At 34.3% G+C, this 21,074-nt stretch overlaps 2 protein-coding genes across 3 annotated transcripts in view; one reads left to right on the forward strand and one right to left on the reverse strand.

Moving 5' to 3' along the window:
- The window catches only part of LOC145268167 (serine/threonine-protein kinase mTOR-like), a 223,826-nt gene extending 208,156 nt beyond the window's left edge, over positions 1-15,670 (reverse strand). For both annotated transcript variants that reach the window (XM_080123389.1, XM_080123381.1), the window contains exon 1: positions 15,460-15,670. The gene's annotated coding sequence lies outside the window, so the exon portion shown is untranslated. The remainder of the gene's footprint in view (positions 1-15,459) is intronic.
- Positions 15,671-15,867: 197 nt separating this feature from the next.
- LOC145268180 (ubiA prenyltransferase domain-containing protein 1-like) lies at positions 15,868-17,775 on the forward strand. The gene has a single exon (XM_080123402.1). It carries the CDS (start codon positions 15,956-15,958, stop codon positions 16,991-16,993), a length of 1,038 nt encoding a protein of 345 aa, XP_079979528.1. The 5' UTR covers positions 15,868-15,955; the 3' UTR covers positions 16,994-17,775.
- The last annotated feature ends 3,299 nt before the right edge of the window (positions 17,776-21,074 follow it).

Consider the following 21,074-nt stretch of genomic DNA (forward strand, 5'->3'; position numbering starts at 1 on the left):
GAAATTGCTTATACAATTTCAAAATGCATGTTAAAATAAAGTTTTCATTAAATTCAAATATTGTGATATTTTAACATCATCATCAAATTCAAGATGGCCTGAAATACTTTTGTGTAATATTTTATAAACATACTAGGAAAATGACCTGTTAGATCACAAAAAAAAAAAAAAAAAAAAAGAGGTTTGCAAAAATAGTTAAAAGCACTCGTGATTAAATATTTAAAAAAGACAACATTCAAAATTAGTCTTTCTGGTTTCTATATAATGCTCTCTCTGTTCCTCTTCAACTATTAGGCAAGTAGTATTACTGCCTGTGCTACCATTCCTTTTGTGTATAATGGACTATTCCAATTGTTTTATCATTTTCTTTGTTTACCTTTGACTCAAGAGGGAGAGAGAAAAGGGTGGGCAATATACAGAATGAGGGGGGGGGGTCAAACAAGATATAGTAAAAGATTGAAAGTGATACAAAATGTGTAAAAGATAGAGCATTTGAGGAATTAATTGTAAATTATGCTGAATTAGCACAAAAGTTTTTTTTAACATAACTGAATTTTAAACCAAGAAATATTTTAATAGTTACATTTCAAGATCCAAATATTTATTTTTCATGCAAAACAGCTCCTCTAGCATGTTAACATATGTACCAGAATTTTAACATGCATGAAAAATAAATATGTGAATCTTGGAATGTAACTATACTGTTATTCTTTTAAATATGTTCTGTTATATTTAACGGACATTGAGTTTCTAAATGAAAAGATTCGATATGCACAAAGAGTGAAAAATAATTGAAAAAACATTTTAGCAAAGCAACTTTATACATACAGGGTGTCCCAATAAAATGTATACACTCTTTAAATTATCTCAACTTGCTACATGAATATGCTATGCCTCATTTCCAAGAGATGTTTAGAAATAAAGAATGGCACTTCCAGCAGGATGGAGCACCTCCCCACTATCATCAACATAAGAGGATATATTGATAGTCATCTGCAAAATAGATAGTTAGGACGAAGAGGAAGTATTGAGTACTGTCCATGTTCACCGGATTTGAGACCCCCTGAATTTTTCTCTTTTTTTTGGGGGGGGGGGGCGATGTGGGGGCCATGTTAAACACAGGATTCATACCACAAAACGAGCAACAAGGAGTTGAAAGCAACCATTGAAAGAAGATGTGTCAATATACCAATTGAACTGATTAGGAACATTTTCAATCCAATCAGTGAGTGTTGTCAGCTGTTCATGGACCACAATGGCTAATAATTTTAACGCTTTCGATAATTAGCTGATTTCCATATTTGTCCACAGTATTTTGATGTATGAAATTTCTTTCTTATAATAAATGTTGGTTTTATGGTCATTTAAAGAGTGTATACATTTTATTGGGATACCCTGTATATATATTTATATATATTTTAGGTTGAGAAGAAAGTTTTTGCAGAATTTTTAATTTTTTAGGTTTTTGAAAATTCATCATTTGAAATCAAAATTAATTTTTAAAACGATTGTAATTTAAACAATTAGAGCAAAAAACGCTCTTTAAAACAATATATAAAGTAAAAGTATAACGAAAATCTTAGGAAAACAGCCATTCAACTCAACTTCAGTATAATAGATATTTAAACAGACAATGCAAAAATAATAATTTGAAGATCTTGTGATTATAAAACAAGTGTATAATTCTAGACAACTACTAAACTATTTTATGCAACAGAACTATTCTCTATTTCTGCTTTGACCCATTTAGCTGTCCAACTAATAGCTTAAAAACAAAAAAAATCTCCAAAATTATACACTCAAACGGAAAGTGAAAATATTTAATGTGAAAGTTCAGTAATAAACAGGATTTCCATTAAACGCAAATATTTCAGTTATAAAATTTCAAAATCACGAAACTAAAAAGTCAATACTTTTGTGGCATTAACTTACATAATACAACGGGTTTTTTTTTTTCAAGGAAGTCACCACTTATCAAGGCCAGAAGGCCACTCGAGGATAATGGTTGATGAGCAAAAGGTGATTAGCAACACAACAGTATAGTGATCGATAGTGGTGGAAATTGTGCAGAATTTGATTATTCAAGGGGATGGCTCAAAAAGAACTTGTTTACATTGGACTTAAAGACGATCATGTAGCAATCAGCTGGAAAGCAGGCCTGTAGTACAGAGTTCTACAGGTGTGTAATTCTAGAAAAAAGCTTTGTTCATGGAATTTGCATGTACATTTAGACACAGATAGAAGCGGGATTGTTGGTAGTGGTTGTAGCTAGACGATGAGAAAAGGAAAGAAAGATGAACTCTTATGTGCAATAAAATATAAAGCACTAATCAAAGTCAAAATGAAATTTGCAGGATGCAAAAGATAATGGGAAATATATCATTAATAACAATACCAATCTCAGGACAGGTTCATAATAATGACACACTTAAGTTAATCATGCAGAAACTTTCAAGATCACATTATTTAAAATAAAATTTGAAAAATTTTGATGACATTCAAGATGAAATACTTTTGTGTTAAAATAAATGAAGCTAAAAAGAAAAAACAAATAGTGACAATCACCGATTTATAGCGTTTTAATTCAGATCAACAATGTAGACTTGTAAGTTTAACATCCGTTTTTACATGTTAGCAAACTTAACTCTAGTTAGATCTTTATTCATGCCACTTTCTCTCAAACTAATTTTTATCACTTCCTCTCATGTCTTCTTTGACTTTTCCTTCCAACTGACCCTGCTACCTCAACTGTTTGAAAATCTACTACCCCAAAAACAAATTCATTGTGACCATATCAACAGTCTCCTGCTCTATACACATCTCCTTATACTGTCCAGATTTAATCTTTCCCTCAGGTCATCAGATCTAAGCCTATCTCAAATACTCACATTATACATCCAGTGTATCATTCTCATATCATTTCTCTCCATGAAACGCATGTCCTCAACCCTCACCGGCCAGGTTTTATGCTCATATATTATCACACTACGTAGACATGCCTCATAGACTTTTCCCTTAATCAAAAGTGGCAGCCCTCTGTTGATTGGTAACGCCTAAATGTCCTTAAACTTTCTCCATTCATTCCTGACTCTTACGTGACTCACTGAGCGACAAACATTACCAGTATTTATTCGATTTGAAAATTCATAAACCGACATATCTGTTAAGCCATTCATCCTGCTTAATAAAAAAAAAGTCTCTTTACTTGTATATTCATAATAATACAGAAGTAAACAACTACCTCATTTTATATATGTGCTTACAGTATATATATATATATATATATATATATATATATATATATATAGAGAGAGAGAGAGAGAGAGAGATAGATAGATATAGATATACTATGCAAATAAGATGAAGAAATCAAACATTCAAGAAACAATGTTGAATAAAAGAGTCACTCCCTAAATGCTAACAGATATTAAAATATTAGAGTGGTTGAATCAACATACAATGAAAGAGTGCAAGGGAAATAACTAAGTTAAGAGATGGGTTATGAGACCACATACTCCCCTCCCACCCCATAGGGATAGCATGCATTCATTTCATCAGCCATGACTGGGTAGAAGTCCTCAGTAATTTACAATTGTATTTCTAGGTTGCCCACATTCAGGATTGAACCTTAATCCTCTATGAGCGAAAAACTTTACAAGTGAATTTTACCAAGTACTCTATTGACACAGGTTCTTGCCACGGAGGAATTCAAAATACAATTACTGAGAACTTCAACCCAGTTATGGCTGATGGAACAAGAGCATACTACCTCCATGGATTAAATTAAGGGTTCAATTTGAAATTCCGTGCAGATTCCAGAGTCTGACAAGATACACCTAAAGAAGATCGGAGGGGTTACATCGACCGAAACAGTGTCCATAAAACTCTGGATGAGAACAATGGTCTGCAGAATCCAAATAATACAAACTAATATATATTAACTCTCTTTGGACTGTTGTCTTTATCAACATTACATATCTTATTAATATGTTGACATGAAAGGAGTGGGGAGAATTGAAGAGTTTACTAGGACCATTCTATTCAGTGTTAAGGATTAATAATCATTATCCATATTATTTCTCTTGACAATTTGATTTGAACCATACTTCATATATACTTGGTAAGGGGGAGATAACAAAAAAATTTATTCTACTCTGTATTTTGGGAGCAATAAATCTGTCCTTCCCAACATAATTTCTTTTCATATATTAATTTTAATCATACTTTTGAGGTATATATTTTTTATTCTCTTGAAATGTTTAAAACAAAAATTAGGCACAAGGACACTCAAAAATTGGGGAAAAGGGTGTCTATGGTCATCCTCGTCACTATACTTTTGTTTGTCTATACTGATCCTTGCGTAAGTTCTCATTCACCACAATATCTCAAACGCATAGTGTTGTGTGTGTGTTTTTCTTTTCATATATACAATAAAATAAATTTGTAAACAATTAATGATATAAAAAGTCGTTTGTTTTATTTCATTGGCTTTGGGGTGGGAGAAAAGTCCAAAAAGTAAAAACAGAATGTTAGTAAAATCCTCCCAACCCTCTCTAGGTGGTAAACTGTCCATGTTTTTTGGCCTGGTGGAGGCCCAAAAACAAGCAAGTCGCTCTCTAAATGGGACTGAATTCTAGGCAGGATCAAAGAAACTGGGGGAGGGGATATATGAAGTTGCTCAAAGATCACTTATTGGGGTGGCTGGGAGACAAAAAAAAAAAAAAAAAAAAAAAAAAAAAATCGGGGCGTGTGCACCTTGGAGGTTTCCTATTAAGGATGGAAGGAGGCCATTCAATCAGCTAAGAACCTAATCTAGGCATGTTTCAGGGGTCTGGAGTCCGGCAGGATCTGGGACTGTGCATGCCATGCCTAAGGAGGGAATGCAAACTCTAACGTGGCACTTCTACGCACAAACAAACTCACTATCTTAATCTATCTCCAATCACAGGCCACAGGATGTAATCTTTTCCTATCACATCCGATCTTTACCTTCAGCTGGTGCTTGAAAAAGGAGACCAGATTCTGATCAGCAAAACATTCAAGCCCACGCTTCTCTGGCACTTTAGACGTCTATATCACCATTCTGGCCATGGCCAGGATCGCAAGAAACACCATTTGTCTCTCTCTGTCGATCGGCAGCTCAGCGCTGTGGATGACATGGGATACGTCCAATAGTCGAGGCTGCTCAGGATCGATGCAAGCCGTCAACTCGTTGACATATGCCCAGTAATGTCTGAATCCGCTGCATTTGAAGAGCGTGTGTTTCAGCATTTCCTCAGTTGGGGTCCTGCAATAGGAACACCTGGACGACCTCACTAGTCCGGCACTTTACAATATGGCATTAAGGAGCAACGCGTTTTGAGTCAATCGCCAACTGAGAGTTGTTGAGATGATTAAAACCTGGCACCCAGCTCTACTGGTAGCAGATCTCTTCCTATGACAACCTCAAACACTCAACGAGCAGGTTATCCGTGCCCCCCCCACTAATTCCTTATAGAGTTCCTTTCTAGTGAGCCGTGAAAGGTTGCTGGACCTTGGAAGGTTCCTTAGTGCAACCCTACACTCTCAAGAACTGCGTGTCGCTCCACAGCTTTCAATGTGCCTCAACCTTGTGGTTGAAGATGAGGTTAGAGAAAGTGGCCTCCACTGTGGGGTTCCACGCAGACTCTTCTGTCAAGATTTGGTTCAGGAAGGACATCTCAAGTCAGGCACTCCCAAGCCTCCCTCACATGGACGTTGAATGCAGACCAGTCTGCAAACCCAATGTTTGCCTTTGTCCCAAAAAAGCAAGGACAGCTTGCTCTGCAAGGATTTTAGAAAGTTCTCAGGCAAGGGAAATACAGCCAGTCAGTAAAGGATGAGTGGAGAGACGTAGGTGGTACACGCCTCCGCTCTGCCCTTCAAGGATAATTTCCTTCAAACTCACAAGTCGACCGTGGTTCTGACCTGTGACTTTACCTTCAATTCTTTAAGCTGGAGACCCGATCCGAACCAGGCTATCTGTCCAGTTGAAGGAAGCGGAAAAGGAAATGATACCGCTCCAGACTCCCAACCGCAAACCAATTGACTAGCTGTAGTGGATTTTGGCCTCTCTGGTCTTCTTGTACTGTGTCATCGCCTCGATGTCTCGGATGCTCAACACAAAGACGGTGATGTCATCAGCGAACGCATAAACTCTGGCTCTTGATCCACGAGGCAAAGCGATCCTGTGCAGGACCGGACTTGCCCCAGCTTACAAAGTAGCAGCTCCAACGCAAAGACATAAAGCAGGAGAGACAGTGGACAGTTCTGATGCACGGACTGGGAGATAGTGAAGGATTTTGAGCGCTTTTCATTTACTTGTACCACTGCCGTCGGCGCGCGGTACAATATGGAGATCCATTTGAGGAAGCCCAGTTAGAACCTTCAGAACAGATGCCAGTAAGCGATTGCCAACCCTACCGAAAGCTTTGGACTGATTCAAATTGATCAGTGCAGCTTTCGTGTCTCTTATCCCTCCTTCTAAGATCATATGGATCAGGTACAAGTTGTTTTGAATCGATCTCCCCTTCATGGCATAGTTCAGCTCTGGTTCGATCAATTCGTCAATAACGACCTGCAGGCGATTTGATAGGACCTTCGCCAAAATCTTTAGCTGTGTGTTTAGCAGAGTTATGAGCCTGTAATTGTCTAAGTCTTCCCCGCCATGCCTTTTTGATAGTTATGTGAAGATCTCTTTACTAACACTGCATTAAATGAGGAATGGGAGGGGTAACAAACTTTTTTCTACTCAGCAATTGCTAAGAAGCAATAAAATTGTCATCATTAACATTACTACATTATAGATGGTGAGTAAGTAGGTGGTTTGGGGGGGGGGGGACAAAATCTTGTCTTACTTGGAATTGTCCAGGATCAATAAATGTCAATTTGTATTACATTTTAATCTCTAATCAGAATTTTATTCATGATTGTGAAAGTGAGTGAAAGGAATGGAATTACCTTGCATCAAGAATGTGATTCCCAGAAGGTACATACAGTGCCTAGCCTTCCCAAATGGTCACCCATCTGGTACTGGCTAGGCTCAATGTTGCTTAACTTCGGTGATCTGGCAAGAACTGGTGTGTCAACGTAATTATGCCGTATGCATCTTCTGGGAATGTTGTGCGTGGGGCCAGCACCCCCCCCCAAAAAAAAAAACTCCTTGTAACAAAAACATCAACAAAGTTATAGATGGCCTATGCTCGTCCAGGGGCTCAAGGCTATGGATGGAAGAATGTGATTGTGTTTTCTTCTACTCTGCATTATCCAGGAGCAATGTGTAAGATTACAGTATTACATCTAAAAGGGATAGTTATAGTAAATGAATTCCATGATGTTTTTCAATACATTAAAACAAAGGAGAGGAATGGGCTGAGTGGCGGTGAAAGAAAGGGTTGAAAAGAAAGACAAAAAAAATGGGGAAACAAAAATAGAGGAAGATCAAGAAATGACTACAGATAGAAAAAAAGAGAGGGTTGAAGATGTAAAAACTTCTATACCCAAACAGAATAAATCCCCGGCAGGAACATTTTATAGCAATCACCGCTTCAATGCCCATGCGTATGAAGAACACGTAGGTACACAACGTCGTGATGTGACCACACGTATACAGAAAACAAAAGGAACCATGTTATGCTCCCTTACATAGAAAGACAGTGAACAGGCTGGAACATTTGAGAAGCCCTGTATTTAAAGATTTGCCCACCAAAAATCAAGTTCACTCTTTGACTTCTCAAAAACAGCACATGTTCAAGATAACTGTCACCGGAGATGTTAAAACCCTCTGCCCTGATATTACGCACAATGCACATGAACTTTAATTCCCATCATGGAAAGTTACCACATAACGAGAACTTGAATCTCCTTTTGAATATTCTTATTTCAAACTACTGTTCTTATAATATCAACACATATACACACTCATTCACTTATATGAATTATAGACTGTTTTTATCAGAAAATAGCCACATTAACTAAGCCCACATGTGGCACTCTGATCACAAAAAAAATCAGTAGTATCAAACCTTGTGCTAATTTCACAATATCCTCACTTCACTAAGCCTTCACACATGAAAACATTCATGTTTGAATGATATAAACTAATATTTCTAACACGTAAATAAATGTTGTTTATTTCATGTTAATACAGTGATTTCTGTGTTCTTTGTTGAGTGTCGTTATTTTCCAGATTTCATTTTTATTTTTCATATAAGGATGTGGATTGGTGAAACCTTTTTATTAATTGGCGATCTCGTTAAATTTACCCTTAATGGTCCCACAGATATACTTTTGTGACACACACAACCACTGTCCTAAAAATTGATAGATCCCGATTATAAATTGGTTATCCTACAGACCCACATTTCCATAAAGAGAAGGACAGAAAAATGAGGGAAATGAAAAGAAAGATAAAGAAACGGCTAGAGATAAAGAAAAAAGGTGGGGGGGGGGAGAAGTTTTAATATAAACATGTTACACACACTATTTTACTTCTATTTAGTTTTTATGGCTCTGGGCAACACTAAGTGGCCCTGTTAATCTATAATATAAATCTCACCTGTCTGTTTAAATGTATGTATATATGTTTGTATGCCTGCCTAAAACTTTCAATAGAGGCGACGGATTTTTATGAGATCGTTATTGTTTTGAAGCTCGATCCTTCGGATGACAAATATCGAAAAATTGGCTAAAAATATTAATTCCTTCATCCTCAACTGGGAACTTTTCTACAAGGAGGGCGGAGTCGCTTTTTTCGACAATATTTTCGAAAGTCATTCCCTCTTTTCGATTGACTAGCCTTAATTTAAACCTTCGCCAGTTCCGGTTTGGTGATGGATGCAATGGCAAAGATGTCAGTTTTTTGGGGGTTTTTTCACATTCTTTTCCTCCTTTGCAGTACGGGTTCAAGCCTGCCTGCTTACCACCACTTTTTTTTTTCAACACATACTTCCAAACACCCGGGCAAGGTAGGGCACCCAGGCTAATTTAAAAATAAAAGCTAATTTCAACAAAAAGTAGAGAACTTACATTCAGCAGAAATCCACTTTTTCTGAATCAAAAAATGGTGAAATTATGCTAAAAAACAGGGAACTCAGATTCTTGGATAAAATAAAAATTTCATAAAGATTATAAATGCTTAATAATGACGTGTCAAATTTCTGATGATGGCATTCAGTCAAATGAATAATACGCTTTTCTTTTAAGAAACCAGATTGTAGTTTATATGCTAATTTTTTATTTGTATGAAAGGCAAAACAAGTAATTTGTAATTCAAATTAGAAAATCTATCTCAATATACCATTAAAATTGGATTGTGCTTGTTAGCTTGCAACATGTCTTTGTGAACACTGAATGACATCACAAAGAGATGATGTCCTCCACTAAAACAAGTTCAAGACACCAGAAGAGATTTTGTATGACATCATAAATGCTGAAGTAACAAAAGAGTCATGTCATCCATTCAAATAGAGAACATAACTAACCTGTGACCCAAAGGATCATTAGTTGTCTATATTGACAATGTTAAAAAGATCTCTCAGTTGGAGTAACTAAACTAATGGGAGAATGTTTGGCATCCGGTAGAATGCCCCATCCCCAGGAAAAACAAAGTGACAAGAAAATTAAAACAAAAGAGAGAAACAGAATGGTTATAGACAACAAGTGTATCACAACATGCTTAACTCTACAGAAGAAATGACTCGGACAAGCTAAGAATACTTAGTCTTTAACAAGAGAAATATATATATATATATATATATATATATATATATATATATAGACTGCAAAGAAATCCTAAAACAACTGAACAAAACTGATCTGTTTAGTAAATCAGGTAAAAATAAAAACAAAAAGATGAATGCACCAGGATGAAAAGAGAATTGACAGAACCTTTCGGGATGTAACAATTAACTTCTCAGATAAAAGTTAATTATATACGTCAGACAGATTCTTCCAACGGTTAAGAGAGGAATTTTTTTTTTCTTTACAAAGGAGTCACCACTTATCAAAGCCCAGGGACCACTGGAGGATAAGTGTTAATAATGAGTGTACCATGGTCAAGGGGAACATGTCAGTCATTGTTAGTAGTGGAAATTTGGTAAATTAGATTACTTAAGAGGATGGCTCATCAAGAATTTGTTCATGTTGGACTTGAAGACAACCATATTGTAGTCAGTTGGAAAGCAGGAAAACAGAACAGAGTTCCACAGGCGTGCAGTTCTAAGAAAGAAGCTTTGTTCATGGAATTAACCCTACATAAATCTATAATTTTACAAAAACACAATTTTTCATTTTCAAGATGAAATTTAGGTTTAGGCACAGATAAAGAGTGGGGGAAAATAATTGATAGTGGTTTCAGCTAGACGAGTGTTTTTTGTGAAAGTCAAACTGGGAGGGGGGACCATAGATTAGAGCTCAGACGAGCACTTGCTATGAAAATAACGATAAAGCAGAGACAGGCTCGTAACGTTCATTTACAACAAATGTACAAAAATGATGAGAATTTAAGAAATATTATTTAAAAACCAACATGTACATCAAAGGAGATGTTGATCCACATTCAAGATTCCTTCACAGTGTAGGTGAAATGGAGAAAAATGAAAACGAGATTGAATTCAACCAATCAATTTTATAGCAAAGTGCAGCAGGCCATATAAAAAAAAAACAGAAGATAATTCAATTATTGTTGTAGACCTGTGCTAGGGGTCACAAATGAAAGAAACCATAAGTAGCATAAAGTGTATAAATATATGTATTTATCATAAAGAATATAGGAGCCACTAAATTCATATGAGAGGAACGTGTTCGTAGCATGCAGTTAAACATGGTATGAATGTCTCCATCTAATCTCCGAAACCAGTAGTATTCATAGGACTGGTTGATTCGTACCCCACAACAATTATATATCATCTGAATGTTTGTACAAGGCAACTTAACACCTGAATATGGCAGGCATCATAACTTCCTTTCGCAGATAATTCCAGGGAGCAGAAATGGACAAAAAATGTTGTCATTCTCTTGTTGAGACAATGTTGAAGAATACATTGAATCCATCACACTAGGATGTTTTCATAAAATTACATATTAACCCCTACCTCTCAATGTATCTGCGAAACGAAGAGATGCGGTGGCCAATTCAAAACACAGCTTGGAACAGTAATACAGAATGCAGAACTGATTATTAGTCCACATATCTATAGTATATCAAAGTAGGCTGTGGATCGTTGTGCTTTTCAATCACACTGTACAAGCTAGCAAAATCCACAAAATTTTAAAGCATACTAAACCTCCAAGGGTCTTCTGTTCTTATAGTATATGGCATATTACCTTTTTTTGATGTCATCTAAATAGAGGATCTCTTTCGACATCATCCACTGTACCCAGTAACCCTCCATCTACTTTGATAAATGACATCATAAAATGATGACCTCAGACTGTGGATGGTTATGATGCATATGTTTTAACATCCTTTAAATGAGGTCATCAAGTATGAATAGGGACAAAGAAACAAGCAAAGTCTACAGAGTTGTAGTTAAATAGATATTGCAAATAAAAACAAACGGGTCAAGGGTCACACAGTATGAAATAAATATTATTTCATTATGTTGTTTGATATTTGCAAGATAAACACCATCTAACGTTCGTTTTACATGAAGGCATATGTTGGATGCTTTTAGAAGTTGACTTCCAAAGTAACCTATTTCTAGCCAGATCGTTATTTATCTTTCTCTATTTATCTTTATCACTTCCTCCCAATTTTTCCTTGACTTTCCAAACTCAAGTATTCTAGAACTAAACCAAGAATTCGCATCTATTTTTTTTTTCAATATGACCAAAACAAAGTCTACTGTTCTACATACATATCCTTATACGGTTTAGATTTAATCTAATTTTGAGCTCATCAAATCTAAGCCTGTATTCAAGGCTCACATTACACATACTTCATATCATTTCTCTCCATGCAAGACATATCCTCAACTCTCATGGAGTTTTTGCTTCAATACACCACACAGTATACACAGGTCAGATAGACTATGCCCTTGCTTGACAGTGGCAATGCTCTGTTGGTTAATAATCTAAAGCATCAGATCAGTACAAAAGTTTTCTCGGTTTGTAGAAGGGGCATTTTAAACCATTGTCATTTATTTTATTCATGTTGTTATTACTTAAACATATCACCATGATTAATTTATAACATTTTTAAAGCATCTGTAATATTGTTCTGCCATATTTTTACCCATGTTGACCCGAAAACGATCTTCTTTAGACAATAGAAATCTTCCATCATGATAATGCTCGTCCTCGTAGCACTACCAACAAAAAAAATCTAGGAGAATTTCGTTTGGAAATCCTGCGTCATCCAGCATATTCTCATCTAGTCCCCTTGAATGGATGATCACTTATTTTAAGAATTACAAAACCATTTAGTCAGCCTTAGGTTAATATCATAAGAGATTGAACACGAGCTAGATTCACATCAAAAGCTAAAGAATTTTGCAAGCTTTGTTGATAGATGGAATCAAGATATAGAGAGCAAAGGTAGTTATTGTTATGAATAACGATTTACAAAAACACAATTTTTCATTTTCAAGATGAAATTTGAAAGTGGAAAAAAAACTTTGGCATCGACCTGATAAAAAAAAAAAAATAAAAATATTCAGAAAACTTTCATTTGATTTAATCTGTACCGTCCTTCCAGGTATTTGTTAATATAGATTTCTTGGATTTTTCTCATATTATATAGCGTTGTTAAAATTCTGTATTGAATTAAATTACGTTTTTGAATTTTTGAGATGAGGATTGATTATTTGGACTACTGTTCTCATCTTGAGTGTTATTTTCACAACGGTAGATGTAATCTCAGATCTTCAGGTGTCTGGAATCTACACGGAATTTCGAATAGGAACCTGTATTTAATCAACGAGGGTAGTATGCTATCGTTCTGTCAGCCATGGCTGTCTAGAAGTTCCAAGTAATTCGCAATTGAGTGTTTGAACCTTTAACCCCTAGAAGAGTAACTTTACAACTGAATTTTACCAAGTTATTTATCCACTACGCCACGGTCGGAAGTTACAGCGGCCGAAACGTGAAAAAAAATAGCCCGAAGAATCCAAATAAAACGAATTGAATCTTTGAATATTTTTACTTCCAATGTAATTTTTAAATTATAAATCGATTAATCGTATTACAGAAAGACATCTTTTGGAAAGAATTCGAGACGCCGAAAACATTAACGAACCAGATAAGAAACGCATTTGTTTCTCTTAATGTATATTTTTCATTGCGATCATTGTTAAAAAAATACATAACCGTTTTTTTTTGTTTTTTTTTTATTAACAACAAATAGTCAATTAATAAAATGTACTTTTTTAAAATAAATGTGCAAATATCAGGAAATTTTAGCGGATATCCTACTAGATCGAGATAATTTTTTAAAATTTTGTCCCACACCAGAGTTTCCTTTTCAGGAGAGGTAGATTTTCCTTACATTAAAAACCAACTTGCTTCTAATTCTGCCTTCGTGAGGAGACAAGTAAATAGAGACTCTTAATTAATCCTAACATTAGCCCTAGGGAAGAACAATAGATCCAAATTTAAAACTTGGTTAAAAAAATAAATAAATAAAATAAAATACGCGCGCTTTTATTTTAATAATAAAGAATGTATAATAAATTAAATCTTTGTTTTTACTTTGTTACATCTTAAATTGTGATGCCATTTTAAAACTATAAATCGAATAATGTGAATAAACGTCATTTGAAAGGAGAATTTGGGACGCTGAAAACGTACACAACCTCATCACATCACATGATGAGGAGAAAAATAGCTTTAATTTATTACATTTTTTTCTTCCTTTTTTACGATGCTGCTATTAGCACGTAGACCCAAATCATCTGTGATTATTGATTGAAATACTGTTTCTAATTTCATCTGTCTAATTCTATTCACTCGGGAATGATGTTAAATTATAAAATAATATATATATATATATATATATATATATATATATATATATATATCTTGTGTGGAAAAGCATGGTCTCTTCTTGGTAAAAAACACTCACGGCGACGTTAATGACTCTTCAAATCTTTATATTTATTTTAAAAAAAAAAAAGTTCTAAACATATACTTATGCAGTTTACGGACCATGCTGAAATAACGTTATTTAGAAAGTTATTCTTAACATGGGGAGGGGACTTTATTAACTATTCTGTAGTTTCACTTAGCAATTTAATAAACAAAAGAACCCTAAAATTAAATTGAACTTGAAAATCCTATCTGAAAAAAAAAAAAAAAAATAGCACATTGCGTAAAGTGTACACACACACACACACACACACACACACACAACAGACACGTTGGATCAAAACAAATACGAAGAGTAAACTGGGTAATGACGAACAAAAACAAGAAGCTGATAAAATAAAAACAAAAGATAAAGAAATAAAATTAAAAGGAAAAAAACGCATTTTGATAAATAAGAGATTAAATAGGAAACGAATTATATGAAATAAAAATAAATGGATGATTAAATATGTCTATTCACTCTTGAAAGACAATGAATAAAGGGTGTCTGCGCGGAGAGTCATCAGTAAAAAAAGAGTTGCGTAAGCACTAACCGCACCTCCCCTGCACCGGCGTTGGTTATGTTCGGTGACATGGAAAAATCCAGGAAACAAGTCCATTTGTGAAAAAAATTGATTCAAACAAGGGAATCGGTTCTTGGGTTTCATATTAATATTGTTGACATCCTTTCATCCCTAAAGACTGATAGGATGACCGTACAAAGTAAGGGTTGCGTAATTCTAACCGCATTTATCTTGATTGCTAGAGTCCGACGAAAAGGAGAAGTTCATAAGGACTAGAAGCAATGTCGGGTTAAGCAGAGGAAGAATGTAATTTTTGACAGATTTCTCCTAAACTAGTTGCACAAGCAAGACTTTAAAGAGTCTAGCCTATCCTAATATTTAACCAACAGTTGAAGGAAAATGTATATGGATTCGTGTTGTTTTGTTGTTGTTTTTGCCCCCCCCCCCAAGGATGTGAAGAATCCCTAGCAAAAAAATCCAATTCGGCACGCTTCAGCCGCAGTCGACAATAATTATACGCTTCTTTAAAAAAAAAGGTGTAAATTGGGGGATCATTATCAAATGTTAAACGTGTAGTTATTTAGTCCCCGAATTTGTGTACGAACCCGTACTTAATACCAAGAGAATTATATAACTGCTCGTTGTTAGGATCAAATTCGACATGAGCATATTACTGACTTTGCTAGAATATACATGAATAGGGAGGGTATAAAAGTTGCATCTAAAAAAAAAAAAAAATAAGTAATTCGCTATCACCAAAAAACGAATACAAGAAAAAAAAAATACAAAAAAACAACACACACACGTCCATGTTGTTGTAAGAATAACGTTAAATCAATGGTTAACCGCTTACCAAAATGTCCCATGCTCAGAATAACATGTGCATAGATGCTGTATGTTTTAAGCCTGTTTATGCTCGTAATTCTATAAGATGAATCGTTTGTACATGTAGTAAGCTTAAACATTGTAAATCAAAACTTGTTTAATGCGCCATTGTACTTATAGGGCAACTCTCAGTCATACCGCAAACTCTCGCAGTGATGACGAGATTTCATTCATTGGATAAATTGTTTGTACTTTTTTTTTTTTTTTTTTTTTAATTATTTTAGCGACTAAAATTTTTATTTTAATTAAATAAAAGGAAAAAATTTATTTGGCCAAGATATATTTTTAATTATAGTTTAAATTTGATTGTAATTTTTTTTTTTTTTTTTAATATTTTTATATTCTTTTATTTATTTATTTAATTTTTGAGACAAAGTCATACGAGTTATCTCCCCTCATTTAAATAACATGGCGTCTACCTTGAAGCAACCTCCGTAGTTCTGTTGTGACTAGTCCGTCGAATTATGGATACCTTTCGGAGAACCTCAAGGAAGACATTGTTGGATTCTACAGTAAATAATGTGGGCGAAAGTGTAAGTAATAACCATGGACACAACAGTAGCGATAAACCGAAGAATAATAATAATACCTCACTGTCTCACGAATTGTCTAAATACTTGGCTGCTTTGCGACCCTGGTCCTTCACATCTTCATTTACACCAGTTGCATTAGGGAGCGCCCTAGCCCTCTCTCATGTCGAATTCGACCAATTCAGCTTGTTAATCTCATTAATTACCTGCTTGACCGCGCTGTCCGTCCATGCAGCCGGCAACCTGGTCAACACCTACTACGACTATACCCGCGGCATTGACTCTAAAAAAAAGAAAGGCGATGGGGGCAGCTCTAACAAAACGTTAGTCCTAGTCGACTACCTTCTGAGCCCCGCGGACATTTCTTGGCTAGGGGGTTTCTTCTATGTGGTCGGGTGCTGTGGATTTTTGTTACTTACTTGGCTTTCACCTGCGCGGATGGAGCATCTGGCCCTTGTGTACTTCGGTGGATTATCGGGGAGTTTTCTATACACCGGAGGTTTAGGTCTAAAGTACATCGCCCTCGGAGACGTCGTGGTTTTTCTTACATTCGGACCCTTAACCGTTGTGTTTGCCTTTCTGTCACAGACGGGCAAGCTCGCCACAGAACCGATAATCTATGCACTACCTCTAGCCATCAACGCAGAAGCCATCCTTCATAGCAACAATACTCGTCATTTAGAAAGCGATCGTGCGGCGGGCATCGTCACCTTGGCCATTATTTTGGGGCATACCGGCTCGTATATCCTTTTCACCATGCTCCTCTTTTCGCCCTATATTTCTTTTGTTTACTTAGGACTTCATTACACTAAGTGGTACTTTCTGCCCCTTTTGACTGTCTTCGAGGCTTTTAAACTGGAAAAGCTGTTCCGATGCCGACAACTTGATGAAATGCCACAGAAAGTGGCGTGGCTGAATTTCGTATTCGGATTATTCTACGTGCTCGCTTGTGTAATGGCTGGTAAAAAGTAAATAACTGCGGGGGCAAACAAAACTTAAAGGAAAGCCTCTCCACCACTCTCTCCCTTTAAAAAAAAAAAAAAAAAAGTAAGGTCTTGTATTAAGAGGAGAAAATCCCGTTTAATATATGTGATCGAACTTTTTTTTTTCTAACGTACTTGCTAAAAAAAAAAAAAAGACTGACGCACACAATCTTTATAAAAGAAAAACGAACCTCTTATTTAAAGGGGTTCTTTTTCTGTTTCATATGGTAAGCGAAGCCTAAAAGGTTCATATTTAGAATTCAACCCAATCAAAAAAAAAAAAAATGTTTTTATGTATTCGTCACGGAACGGAAATATTATATCCCAAAATTTCGCGTAAATTGATCAAGAGTTTTATTATCATTAAATCATTTTTAAACGATAATGTCAAATTATAAGGCTGATCTCGCAAGTTTAAATTATTGTGAACTTTTCTGCCCTTTTTCTGAAGATGGCGACGCGAAACAGTTTCTTTTTGCTTACTCATAAAATTTGATTTAGTTAAAAATAAAACTACTTGATCAATTTGCGTGATTTTTGGAGGATGGCAGGGTACACGAGGAGTTGTTTGGTTTTTTTTTTTTTGGTTTTTTTTTCATTAGGTTGAATTCTAAATAAGAACCACCTAAAATACTCCACAAATACTGATTTATGTTTTTATACTCAAAACATAAGTAAAAAATAAATGAATATCATCCAGCTCTGAAAAGATTCATTTGTGTAATGTAACGGTAATGTTTTTTACATGCAAATTATATTTATCGACAATAATTTGGATAATTGTTCGTTTTGTTTGTTTTCTCTATTGGGTGCTTCTACAGATTAACGCCTCTGCAAGTTATAACAGACAAAAACAACCACAAATAAAATTTAGATTGTTTTCGAAAAAAAAAACACTTGATGGATTCGCATTTTTTTAATTTTTTAGATTTTATTTCTGTAAATAGTTTAATTTTATTTTAATTTTGGTAAATTTTTACGGCGTGCTCCACTGCTCCAGCGTATTATAAAAACACCCCAACCTCCCCATGTTAAGAACGGCTTTCGGAATAAACACCCAACCTCGAAAGCCGTTCTTAACATGGGGAGGTATTCCGAAAGCCGTTCTTAACATGGAGTGGTTTTGGGGGTGTCTGGGGCACGTCGTAAGAATTTACCTTAATTTTTTCTTGTATTACATAAGCGCGCAACATACGAAGGCATTAAAAATAAACTGTACACGTGAATTTACAAATAAAATTTTAGGCATTTTAAACAATAGCCAACAGCAAAAACAAAAAGTGGGGACTGGTGAAAAATATACAACAAATAAGTATTATGAAAGGCAAGACTACCTACCCTGGATCAGTTTTTGTGTTTTAACTTATTTTAAAACCTTTTTTTTTAATTTATTTATTAGCAAAAGTATTGTCACATGTAAATTTAGAACAAAAATTCTGTTTCCTTACAACCATTTGGGCCCTCGATAATCGCTAAAAATCAAAATTAAACAAAGTACCGGTAGAAAAACACATCTAATAAATGGCAACAAATTTACGAAAACATTTTTTTTTTTTTTAATTTTTTTTTTTTTTTTTTTTTTTTTTTTTGTACTTAAGATAGTCGACAGATGGATTTTTTTTTTCAATATGTCGTTTTCAGCAAAAACTATATTATATACTTTTTTCTCGAAGTAAATAAATGCTTTGAAATAAGTTATAACATTAAAAAAAAAACTTGCCCATAAGATTTATTTGTATATATGCATTTCTTTTCACTCCATTTTGTTTTGTTGGCTATTGTTGTTGTTTTTGTTTTTAAATGACCTTTTGTCGCCTTTCAGCTGTTGTAACTTAACTGATTCCACTGGATCGACATGCATGGGGACTGATCTATATAAGCACCCGGCACTGTAATGAAAGAAGGGAGCTTCTACACTTTTGGGACGAAATTTCGGAAATCGTAGCAATGAATATCACATGAAAACAATGGCATCTACGAATTTCTAGTATATTTAAGATGAATATATAAAAACAAGTTACGAAATCCATAAGGTAGAAAATTATTTATAAAGAAAAAAAAAAAAAAATAGAATTTGAAAACGATCGCAAGACACAAGAGTTCAAAAGAGAGGTGATTTCCGTTTCGATTTAAACAAGATGGCGGTAATTTTTCACCTGCTACCACGATTAAAGTGTTTTGTTTTGTTTTTTTTTAATAAATCAACAATGTTCGGGTAATTTGGACAGCATAATTTGGAAGCTACCATTGTAATTCATTAGAATAAACAAAACAAAAAAAAATCAATAGAAACCATTTTTTCCTACTTCATTTATCGACTACAAAATCTCGTCCCAATGGTGTAGAAGCGCCGAAAGTATATTTTTAAAATGTTGTACGTTTCCATGTTCATTGTAGGTCCTTAAAATTTTAAAATGATTTCCGTAATTTTTTTGTCGACACTCTTCGTCAGCTGATCCAATATATATGCCCTGGAAAAGAAACTTCTGATTAATGTTTATCAGTTTAAATTTTTCTGTTATTCTAAAAACCAACTAAGTTAATTTTCATATTTTAAAACTGGTAAACATTAATCAGTAACTTTTTCAAGACATTCATTGATTCGCTGACGAAGAATGTCAACAAAGAAGTACGGAACTTCATTGTAACTTACAATTTCCATTTTTCAAGCTGAAAAAATGTACAGAAACTGGTTACGCGCCCCTTTTTACGGTTAATTGGTTCGGTAGTGGAGTGAGTGGTTGTTCAATGAACTGCGAAAGTGAATGTTTTCAATCAACCAGTTCATTTTTGTTCAGTCCCGCCTTCCGTATTTTATTTCATAAAACAAGACATACAAGAATATCGCAGTGGATGTACACAAACTGGATTTTAACGCAATATTAATGGTTTAATCTGGCCATAAAATAAGTGGCCAGAGTCATGTTTCTATTATTATAACTTTATATTTTAAAAAAAATTTAAACAATTAAAAAAAATCTGTGGTAGCGGACATTTTGAAATAATGGAATTTTAATCTTTTAAAAATCAGTTAATTTTTAAAAAGTTACTTTTTCTTGGCAATTCAACTGATTATAATAATTAGAAAAAAAAAAGCTTTTTAAAAATATTAAGTTTACATCAATTTTTTAATTGCAACTTCAAGGTAAATTTTTGTTCAATACGTGTATTTAAACTTTAAAAAAATATATATTTTTTTTACTTTTATGTTTCATAATAAATAGAAATTTCGATTGATTTAAATATATTTTGTTCGAATTTCGAAAAAAAAAATAAATATGGGGAGGGGGGAACAGTAACACGCATTAAAAAATATTTCCCCTCATATATTTTACGGAAACGGCATTTTATATGTAATTTCATTCTAAAATGGATAAGTTATCGAAAATTTCACGAAAATTTGACCATTACTTTTACTAGATTTATTAAACACGGGTATATTTTCACGTTCGAAATGTCTACTACATGGGGACGTTATTTTAAAGCACCAATTAAGTAAACACGATTTTCGTCTCGAAATTTCATTATTTTCGTATGATGAAAAAAAATATTTTAAAATTATTACTAGTTTATTTTGCCCTTTTTTATGGTACCAAAGTTATACTGATAATATTAATTTATAATAAAGTTACATCGTGTTACATATAGGGTGGGGTAAATTCTATGGTAAATTTTGAGGGTTTGTACACATAGATCCGAAAAAGTTGTCAAAAAACAAATATATAACAAATAAATGTTATCAAAAGCGAGATAAGTTACTTTTCTACCTAACTGGATATATTTTTTGTGTTTTTATTCAATGTAACATGTTTATTCAGCTCGAAAAACATGCAGTGTTTACCGATGTATTAGAAAATTCAAAATGGCGCCCGATTGTCTCTTTAACACGGTAAGTTTGGGAAAAGATGTTATAAATAATAAACTAGACAAAATACTATTAAAAAACAACCGAATATATGTCAACTTATGTCCCGGTAACATATATTGAGCGAATTTCTAACATTATGTTGTCTAGTTTATTATTTATAATACCTTTTCCCAAACTTACCCTCTCCGATACATCGGTAAAC

This window comes from Euprymna scolopes, chromosome 4, assembly GCF_053919585.1.
Source record: "Euprymna scolopes isolate OS-2025 chromosome 4, ASM5391958v1, whole genome shotgun sequence".
Classification (NCBI taxonomy): domain Eukaryota; kingdom Metazoa; phylum Mollusca; class Cephalopoda; order Sepiida; family Sepiolidae; genus Euprymna; species Euprymna scolopes.